The 11,465-nt window shown below is 33.6% G+C and overlaps 1 protein-coding gene across 1 annotated transcript; it reads right to left on the reverse strand.

The window, feature by feature from the left end:
* Positions 1 to 211: 211 nt before the first annotated feature.
* LOC120072257 (20 kDa chaperonin, chloroplastic) lies at positions 212 to 2,816 on the reverse strand. Its single transcript, XM_039024682.1, has 6 exons — positions 2,660 to 2,816; positions 2,274 to 2,507; positions 1,347 to 1,526; positions 1,075 to 1,230; positions 716 to 793; positions 212 to 631 (listed from the first exon to the last, which is right to left on the reverse strand). Exons 2-6 carry the CDS (start codon positions 2,451 to 2,453, stop codon positions 458 to 460), a joined length of 768 nt encoding a protein of 255 aa, XP_038880610.1. The 5' UTR covers positions 2,454 to 2,507; positions 2,660 to 2,816; the 3' UTR covers positions 212 to 457.
* Positions 2,817 to 11,465: the final 8,649 nt, after the last annotated feature.

An 11,465-nucleotide genomic window follows, 5' to 3' on the forward strand; every position in this document is an offset into this window, starting at 1 on the left:
ACTCAAAATTACTCGTTCTCCATGAACAAGAAGTTCAAATACTACTATTAAGAGCAAAGTCAAATTTTGGTCACCATATCGATCCCAAAGAAAATTTGGGTTACCATATAAATCCCAAAGTCAATTTTGGTCACCGAGTTGAAGGGTCTAAAAGCTTTTTCAAGTCTCGTTTTTTCTACCTCAACGGTTTTGGTCGAACACCGTGTGAGAATGGTCAATACACAAGATTCAAACTTGCATATCCATGTAAGTAAAAGTAGTCAAAAAGTGGCCACAGTTTACTGATATCGAACAAACAAATCCCCTGTTATTAGCGAAATTTCCATCTCAGCTGCCTTTTCCAATCCTCCTCTAAGACTCAAAATCCATTTCAATTCCTCATTTTTGAGCAAAAGCAAAACCACTAAAAACATGAGGTTTACATAACCAATCACAGTCTAGATATAAGTTTTTACAACTAAGATAGCACTGCGATAACGTCTGAAGCCCTCAAAGCAATGTAATCAGAACCATCTTTGCCCTTGAATTCGTTCCCGGCATATTTCGAGTACATCACGTTGTTTCCCACTGCGATGGATATTGGTTTCCTGTTGCCCTCCTCGTCAAGATGACCCGGACCAACTGCGATCACCTGTGTAAACCAAATGTTTTATGTTAATCATACAGCTTAGGAGTTTCAAATGAATAGGAGGGGCAATTTTGCTAGTTTACTGACCGTTCCAATGGAAGGCTTTTCTTTGGTTGCCTCTGTCAACAATAAACCTCCTGCTGTTTTTTCCTCAGCCTCAGCTACCTGTGATCAAATTTTAGAACAAGTATCGCATTGCAGTCATGTTTCATGTTCCTTTGCAAATAATGAAAGACTAACTAATGTTAAAACCATATGTCAAGTGGCATTACATCCAACTTCATTTATCCCTTCAAAATGTAAATCAGAAAGAATTTCTACATACACCACCAAGATTTTGGGCAAGGATATTGGAAGATTCTGACTATTTGGTTTTATGGTTACTCCGAAAAGGAACATTGAAGTAGTATGCATTGAAGTTGAAGTAGTATGCATTGAAGACAAACCTTGATCAAGACCCTGTCGTTCAGGGGCTGAAGATCTTTCGCATCATCTGTTTCTAGTATACCAACTATATCATCTTCCTTCAGAATAAGATGCTTTGAACCATTGAACTCTAACTCAGTTCCAGCATACTTAGAGTACACTACTTGAGCACCAGTCTATCAAATCAAAAGGAAAAAATAATTGAATGAATGATAATAAAACAGAAGAAAACACATTGAATGAATTGACAGCATAAAAAGATAAAACCATCACTAAATATATATGTGCATACCTTTACACTAGCTTCCACTTTGGTATTTCCAATTGTCTTGCCTTCTCCAACTGCAACGACCTCCCCTCCTTGGGGTTTTGACTGAGCTGTTGTTGGAAGTAAAATCCCTCCATCAGTCTTCTCTTCAGCTTCCTTTATCTTGACCAACACTCTATCGCCCAATGGCTTGATTGAAGTGTACTGAAACATTGCAATTCACACACCAAGGTAAATTCCTTACACATATATGTACTCACTTAACAATGTCCAACATAAAATGACACTGCCAGAAACTTTTAGTAGTTCACTTATAAACACAAATTATTTCAGGAATTGCAGCCGCCCACAGTAATTGGAAGAATTATCCTTCAAAACACATACACTGCTATCAGCCATGATTGTAATTATGTAACTATACAGGTTAATCGAAAACGTAATTGTCAACAAACAAGAAACTTGACCACTAAACCCGCTTGGTAAGCATTTGATTTACGGTTTTTAGTTTTGAAAATTAAACTTATAAACCTCTTTTCCTCTAAATTTCTTGCTATGTTATCTACTTCTTCTACAAACATTTTTAAAAAAAACCAAACTAAGTTTTAAAAACTAAAAAAAAAATATATATTTTTGGAATTAGCTAAAAATTCAACTCTTTTAACTAAGGAGGATGACAACCTTCAAAATTACGAGAAAATAGATTTAATTTTCAAAACCTTGGCAAATAGGTCTGAAAGACAACAAAATACAAAGGGACATTGGTTAGATACATAGAAGCAAGAAGAACGGAATGCAGAAGTATCTATTCACAAGACAACCAGAAATTATAGACCTGAATTACACTGCGAGGGAAACATATATCAAATTCGCAACTATATTTAACATAACCTCGTCTGAAACTGTAATAGAAAGAGAAAATGATAAGGACTAGAAAAATGGACGATATGAAACCTTTGGAGCAACCACAGTAGCAGCTCTAACGACCAAGCCAGTGAAAGATCTGTTGGCCAAACCCCCAACTCTGACATGGGCTACAGAAGGAGAGAATTTCACCGCAGAAGGACGAAGCCCATTGAAAGAAGGCAAATTCCTCGAAGAAATTAAGGAGCCAGTGAGTTGAGCTGCCGCCATTTCACGTTCTATCCTCAAACACCCAAAATCGAGAAAACACCTATGAAAAAAGATCTGAAGAGAACAGTTTCAATTTCAAATGAGTGTGTAAAGTCAATTCAAGCTCCACAAAAGTACTACAATGGGGAGTGAAAAGAGATTTGTAGGACACAGAAATGAAATTTCGAAGAAGAATCGGAAATGGGAAAGAAGGAAGAGACGAGCACCTGAAGATAAAGATAGAGAAGCGGCTCCAATGGTATAGAAGATTATGGAAGAAGGAAGAAGATAAACCCTAGCACAACTTGTAAGCAGCTCCAGCAAAAAATGGGTTTTATCGGAGAAATTAGACCCTTCTAGAAATTGCTCCAATAATGCGGACAAATGTATACCCTTAAGCCTTAACTTAATGATAATAGGGTGGAGGTAAAAATTTAATATCCAACTTTAATTTGTAACGATATAATCCTAAATAATAATTTATGACGTATTTGGAGCAGGAATATTCTAAGAGACTATTTGATTTAAAGTTTTATAGATGCCTGAAAATTAAGAATGTCGGAAAATATGATGTCTAGAAATCAAGAATGACCGTATTTGATTGTATATGAGAATGCTATCATAATTTCATGAACAAAAATTATGTTTGCATTTAATTATGTAACTAAACATGAAAATCTTATTATAATTATAATAGATTAATAATTTAAAGAATAAACAATATTTAATATATCAATAAAAAGTTAATTTTGAATCAGTAATAATTTTAATTATAAATATTGAAAACTGAGTAATTTATAATTAAATTTAACCAATTAATACATGAACAATCATACTAATTATAATCTAATACTTAATCATTTTATTATTAATTAAGTTCAGCATTAATAATTTTAATTCTAATTAAATAATATAAGAAAATATATTTTAATGGATAATATAGTATATAAAAGAAATAAAATGAGATAAAAATATAATATATTAATAAAAAATACTAAAAAATACTTTGTAAATATGATATGTTAATAATTAATTGAGTAATAAAAATTAATCACAGTAAATAATTAATTTTTTATAAATAATCAATGATGATTATATGTTCATAAGTAATGATTAAATTAAAATTAATCTCAATAAATAATTACTTGATTATTAAAAGAATAAAGTAATAAATTATTATTATTGACAAAGTGAAGTTTAATACTAACTAAATTTAACTAATCATAGTTTACTAATTAAATATATTTAAGATAGAGTTGGCTAATAAATTAATAATTTATGAAAAAAAAATAATTTCATTCATTTAATAAATTTTATATTATAAAATAAGTTAAGTAAATATTTTTAATAGATCATTATTGATTATTAAAATAAATATTTATATTATTTTTGTTAAATTAATATTAATTAATTAATTAACTAACTATATTTAAAGTGGAATTATATGTAAGATGAAAAGAGATAGAGAGGGGAAAAGAAAAAACTTTGGAAGGGAATAGAAAATTCTTATATGTGGGAAATGAGGATGCCTAGAAATAGTTTATTCCCGGCAAAGAGTTGAAAATTGTGAAACAAACATGGAAATTTGATACATATATCAATTTCCTTGCAGAAAACCCTCCAAACGACCCCTAAGAGTATAATAACCACACTCTACTACAGTAAATACTCTCAAACTAAAATAGTTTACACCTCAAACAAATACTATTATAATCCAAACTAAGATAATCTATACCCCAAACACAAACTATTAAACCCCACCTATAATAACTTAGGGCTATAATAACCAACGTCTTGCCCCCAAACACCCCCTTCGAATCTATTTCGAAAAAAGAAAAAGAAAAAGAAAAAGAAAAATGAAGGTTCAATAAAAATAAAGTTGTATTTTTAATTTAAATATATTTAATCATATATTTTTAAACCATAAAACTACTTATGATTTTTGAAATAAAGATCATCTAACACACGATAAAACTTATTACACACGATATTACAAGATTTCCAAAAACATCATACATAAATGCATAAAACTAAAGTTAGACACAAAGTTTGAAGAAATTTTTCTCGAGTAATGATGTCTTAGGTTTTCCCTAAGATAGAGAATCTCTTCTCAAGTAATGGTGTCAACAACTTCAAGATCAATGATAATTCAGAATCGGAATTTTAACATTCAATCACTAAAAAAAAAAAACAAAAACAAAAACTATTCAAAAGCAGCCAACCTTAAATTTGAACAAGACCAAAATATATACGACTAGCTTTGGGAGGATATTCGAGAAATAAATAAATATTTCTCTTGGAAAAATATACAAAGGCACGAAATCTACGTAAAAATCTTGATAGATAAGAAAAAATATTATGCAAAATTTTATACGGTCACGTTATAATATTCTTGATAATGTCATTGTATGTTGTAAGACATGTCGTACATATTATAGAAATTTGTTGTTCTAATTTTGTCAGTAATAAATAAGTCGATCATACAATTACAAACATCCTAACCGTCCTTCTAAAAAGGAAAAACTTATAGTAGCATACGTTGAATATAAACTAACATAAATTTATTTATAAACATATCTCATGTTATAAAAAAAAAAATGTTTAATTATTACTTTTTTAATATATGTAATTTATAATACCTTACATACTATATATTTTAATTTTTTTAAGGAAATAAACTGAGTTTATTACATAAAATACTAAATTTCTAACCTAAAATTTGTATATGTTAAAAACATAAAAATGTTGTTTTTTTGTCAACCACATTTTATTTAATTCATTAAATTTGAAAACATAAAACATAATACATATTACTTATCAAACAAATCTGTGGTCTCTCTATTTTATAATTTGCAACAATTTAATTTCTATTATAAAAGATATTATTAAATTTGAATGAAATTCTTGTATGTACAGTATTAATATGTAAATTTTAACACACAGTTTCAAATTTATTTAAATACACACCTATCTTAAATAAGCGATAAAAATTAAGAATCAAAATGAGTGTAGCTCAAGTGAAGATGTGTTATCGATCATGAAGTTGGTAATTTAAACCCCTACCTTATTATAAAAATTAAAAAAACTTAAAGAAAAAAAAGAAAAAGAAAAAGAAAAAAAAGAGTATTAGGGAAAACTAATCAAAACTTGATAATGTAGGTCAATAATCACTCCAAGACTTTAGAATTTGATAACATTTGGTTTTCTATTTTCTTTTTTTTTTTTTTTTCCTTTTTTCAAAAGTTTGTTAGCTTATTTATTTTTATGTTTAAGTGTTTTTCAAAATTATAAAAAAAAATTAAGCATTGTTTGGTAACAATTTTGTTTTTTGCTTTTGAAAATTAAGTTCATTTCCTCTCAATTTCTTACCATAATTTTTATCTTTTTTAACTAAAGATTTGAATTCTTAGTCAAATTCCAAAAACAAAAACAAATTTTTAAAGCATGTTTGGAGATCATTTGAGCCCCGTTTGATAACTATTTTGTTTTTTATTTTTGTTTTTTAAAATTAAGCCTATGGATACTACTTCCACCTCCAAATTTCTTCATTTGTTATTTACTTTTCATCAATTGTTTCAAACACCAAGTTAAATTTTGAGAACTAAAAAAAGTTATTTTCAAAAGTTGTTTTTTTTTTTCTTTAAATAATTTAGCTAATAAATTAACCATGGTAATTAACAAATATGCAAATTATTATAAGAAGTGTGCATGAAATAGGCTTAATTTTCGAAAATAAAAACAAAAAATCAAATAGTTACTAAACAAGGCCTTGAGTTTTGCCTTCTATTTTTTTAATTAAGCCTATAACACTCTTTTCACCTATAAATTTCTTGCTTTGTTATCTACCTTTTTCTAATATTTTAAAAAATCAAGCCAAATTTTGAAGAAAAAATAACTTTTAAAAGTAGTTTTTGTATTTGGAATTTGGCTAAGAATTGAACTCTTGCACTTAAGAAAGATGCAAATCACTATAAGACACTAAGAGGAAATAGACTTAATGTTAAAAGATAAAAAACGAAATTGTTACCATACAAGGTCTAAAAAACTATTTTTTTAAAAAAAAATTATTTAATTCTTGAAAATGCTGGTGGAAATGTAGATAATAAAGCAAAAATGTAGATATAGAAGGAGTCTTTACAGACTTAATTTTCAAAAACTAAAAAAAAAACAAATATTTACCAAACAAGGCATTAAAAACTATACAAAGTTGTTTCTAAAAATCAATTTATATTTTCAAATGGCTAGCCTCGCCTAGAAGAGGTATGGATGGGCATAGTTTATCAAATTGTGAGTTTCTCAATTTTAAGCCTTGTTGTATGTTTTAATATTGAGGCTTGAGTCATCTTGAACATAATCTTTTCTGTTGTTTGCTTTTTGTCCTTGCGTTTTCTCTTGCTTGAGGACTAGCAAGGTTTAGGTTGGGGGTGTTTTGATTGCTCTCCAAAAAAACCATTTATCTCTACTTAAATCATGTTAATTCTCAAGAATTTGATATCTATTTGAGTGTTTTTAAAGGAAAACATGCAAAGATACCAATGGGACATTCCAGGTGCAGTTTGGATCAAAACAGAGCACTCAACAGAAATTTATGACGATTGTGTCCCTAGTCGATCGCAACAACCCTTAGGTGGCACGTTTCGATGTGCTCAAAGGCAGTAGGTGCATAAAACATGCAACGTCGTAATGCTCCATTGGAGCGCAGCAGCACTGCAAGACGGATGTGCGCATAGAGAAAGATGTAGCATCGCAACGCTGTGTGCCAGGTGTCACAATCTAACTTTGAGATAGTAGATTGCAAACCCACTTATGCAGTCAGTGCAGTAGTGACACATGAGTGTCGACACACCTAACAAAGACAGAGGGCCGAGAGAAGTGTCATGATGCGACCAAAGAGGACGATGCATCATCAAACACACCAACATAAGTGGACAAGCATGCAATGTTGAAAATTAAGTGGAAAGATAAGCAACCATGTCATCGATGGTGTTAGTAACAAGCTCCATGGGGGCCAAATGGGGACCCGGGCCGTGACCTCGGAAGGTGGGGTTCCGTCGCGAGTTTAGATGAGCGACTCTATATTTAGATGCATATTGATAAGATATACAAGAACATCGAATTCATGTCAATTGGAATTCAGACGAGCGTTCTACGTTGGTGAGTGACAGTTTGCCATATTTGATATGCATGGATGGCAAAGAAGAAAATGTTCAGAATGCACGATAGGGGGAGGCATGGTATCAGCTCTCCACCACCCCTAGGCTATGTGGCCTAAGTGAGCTACCTCATGGCACATGTGTGTGTCATGGCATGGGCGAGCGTTACAAAATAAGTGTCTTGGGCGTCTTCCATCGAGAATGGGATCTCATGGATAATGTCGGACGACACAGATGTGCCAGAATTGCACCTCTTCCCATGGGCCAGAGGTTCAATGTAGCACCTGGTATACCGTTTTAATTCGACAAGGGCTCGATAGGGTCTAAGTCTCAATTAAGTCTGGATGGATGGATGTCCGGGAAGTCCCGAGTTGGATAGTTGCCTATGGGTTGGTTGATGAGGGTTGAGGATGAAAGTACCTCGCCTAAGGTCCGACGAAGCTTAAAGAGCGGAGGCAAAAAGAGAGGATGGGACTTGAGTTTCCTTTAATACCATGATTGCGTGAGAGTCATGGTGTCACACGATTGGAGAAGTACGACCGTGACATTTGGTATTAGAGCCACTCTTTTTTAGTAGAGTTGGACAAGACAGAGAGAAAGACCCGAGGGTTGGACTGAAGACTTCATAGTTCCATCTCGACTACCAGTTCAGCAAGCAAATGTGAGTCAGTATCAAAGACAGTGCATGGGTTGAAGCCAGATTTCTCCATTGAGGGGAATCTGTCCCGTCAAGAAGTAAGAACCAAGCTTGTTTGCCAAGAGTTTGGGTATCCCATTGGCTAAAAGACGCACAGAAGGTGCACCAAGTAGGGTGCCTTCAAAAGAACCATTACTACCAGAGAGATAGTGTTAATGGTTGCAAACAAAAGAACCTAGGGTCAGGGAGACATGCGTCAATCAAGTGCATTTATGCATCAAGAGTTTGTATGAACAGACGTCATGGCTAGCAGAGCCAAGTGATTGGGAAGAAACTCGCAAGAATGGGTTGTTGTCCCATGAGAATGCTCCCTTTGTGTAGAGCCAGTTTATCCCTTAAGTCATCTCACATGCCTAAGTGGGGTGGCTTCGTAGTTATTGAGGCCAGTGTGCGTTGGAGATGACCAACAGTCTGGCAGTTTAGAGAAGGAGAAAAGAAGTTGCATCAAGCATCTTCGCAGCGTCGCCACATGAGGTGGTCAGTGTGTCGGCTGAAATGTAGTGCCAACAAAAGAGGGTGTGTTTTGTTTTCTCAACGTCGCAAATGTGTGGGTAGATGCCACGATGTGTGATGTTTCGTGGTAGGTATGCGAGCCTCACCCTGAGGGGTGCATCTTAATGTGCGCTTAAAGAGTATGTGTTATGGCTGTGGTGACGACCAAGTTGTGTGGGATGAAAAGATATCCCTTTTTAGTAGAGGCGAGACGATGCCGAAGCTTTTTCCATGCATATGTTGCGAGTCTCGAAGGGCAAGTTCTAGAGTGGGTGTGAGGAGGCCCATGGATGGGATAGCTTATACTATTGGGATTGATGTCCTAATTCTCCGGGTGGTCTCGTAGTTTGTAAACATTTTGTACACATTGTTATTAATAAAATAAATGTTATTTTATTTGCATTTACTCAAATCCAATAAACTAAGATTCGTGGTTATTTCATGTAACTTAAGTGTGTATATAAGACATACAAGTGGATCATGCCTTAAGTAATAACCTAAATGGTTTGTAGTATAAGGATAAAGAAGGGATACCTTATCCTAGTGACACTACATATACGACCCACTTTGTAGATGTTACAAGTGTTGTAAAGTGCTACAAATGGTCTGATCCTAATCATTCATGTAAAGACATGCGAGCGGGGGTATCCTATACAAAGAGTTTGTATAAGACCGGAACACGAGGTGATTAGTCTCTTTATATATCGTCGTTGATAATTGAGACTTACATTTCACTAAAATGACCATAGGTAACATGACCTTAATCCTGAGTGAGATGGGAACTCCTACTCATGAGGGCGATCATTTGATTGGTATGGGTGAGATTGACCAGATTGCCAACTCAACAAGCCTACCTTTTTGGGGATTCGTCTGATTGAGGATCTGGAAACTCAGCTACACAAGACGGAATTCACTCCTTCCCCGAAGCAGAAGTAAGTAGATAAATTGCTCCCTTAAGAGTTGATTCCGGGTCTTGAACATAGTGGCCACACCTTCTCTTTGGAAGAGAGGACTCAGTCATAGTAGGACTATGACTCATTGTTCATTAGAGGAATCAGTGGTACTTAAAGAGTTAGATATAACTACAGGGGCAAAACGGTAAATTGGCCCAATTGTACTTACGAGCGATTTGTGAAGGGTTATCGCACTGTTGATTGGTTATATGAACACAACGAAGAGTGCAGTTGTCGGTCTTTAGTAGAGACCGTTAACGGATGGTGGATCTCGTGACTAAAAAGTTTAGTCAGTTATTCACGTACTATTGGCACTTCAAACTACAGTGCGATGACCCTTCACAAATCAGTTTTTGGGTTAGTTTGAAGTGTTCAAATTAATAAAAGAGAATTTGATTATATATGATATAATTAAATTGGCTCAATTATATGTAATATAATTGATTTGATATATTTGATACATTAATTGGAGGAATTGATATAAATATGATTTATATTAAAGAAAAGGGAAAAGAACTATAGTTTAAATACTACATATGATGTGATATTAAAACTATAAGTTATAAATATAATATGATAAGTTAGTTATTATATTTATTTATAATAAAAATAATTATGAGATAATTATTTAGTTGGTTATTTTCTCCATTAAACGTGCAAGTGGGAGGTTAATTTCAGTTTTGAATAACTGAAGAATAAAATGAAAAATGTTTTAATTTTATGAACAATCGCTTCATTATAGCATTACTAATCATTTGCTCACGAGAGACCATACGATAGCCCTCATGAGAAACTAAACGATCTAGCGAGAGACTAAACGATCGAGTGAGATTTTCTAGACAATCGACTCTAAACGATTGAGCGAGAGACCAAACGATCGTCTAAACGATCAAGTGAGATTTGCTAGATGATCAGCTCTAAATGATTGAGCGAGAGACTAAACGATTGGCTAGACAATTCTCACGAGAGTGAGAGATTACTAAATGATCAAATACTCTCAGTCTATGCGATAAACAAAACCTTTCTCCCACTTACTTAATTGTGTAGTTCGATCGTTTTCTTCCTTCTTCCCTCTACCAAATTCACACAGAGCCCACACCTCTTGGATTCTCACTTCGAGAATACCAAGGTTGCCGAGTGGTAGTGTCGAAGAATTGCTATTCAAGGATCAGACTGTTCATGACTATGACGACAACGAGAGGTTGCTAGACGTTGCTCACGAGAGTGAGATATTGTCGGACGATTTTCATAAGAGCGAGAGATTTCCAGAAGAGAGTTATTCAACGGTATATCTCTCAATTCATTTTGTATTTGATTAAGAAAGCATGTTGTAAGTTTCTTGAATATGCATAATTGTTCTGTATGTTTGTGAATGTATTTATTCTTTCATAATGGGCTTGGAAAGATCTTACTCTGTTCACTGGTTCTCTTGAATAAGAGTTCCTTCATATACGTAGTGGCATTTTCCGTACGTAGTCTGACGCACATTATTTCAGTGAGTCTGTTAACAAGCCAACCAGTTCAGATCGTCATCAGAACAAAGCCGAGTTTAAGTGGGGGAGAGTGTTACAATCCAACGAGAATGAAAGTGGATTGCACCCCTAAATTTTCATCGAGGATGATGAAAGCTTAAGTGGGGGAGGATGTCACCATCTAACTTTGAGATAATAGATTGTGAACCCACTTGTGCAAACAGTGTAGTGGCGACATGTGAGTATCGACACATCTGGCAAAGACA

The sequence above is a fragment of the Benincasa hispida genome, chromosome 2 (assembly GCF_009727055.1).
Source record: "Benincasa hispida cultivar B227 chromosome 2, ASM972705v1, whole genome shotgun sequence".
Lineage (NCBI taxonomy): Eukaryota > Viridiplantae > Streptophyta > Magnoliopsida > Cucurbitales > Cucurbitaceae > Benincasa > Benincasa hispida.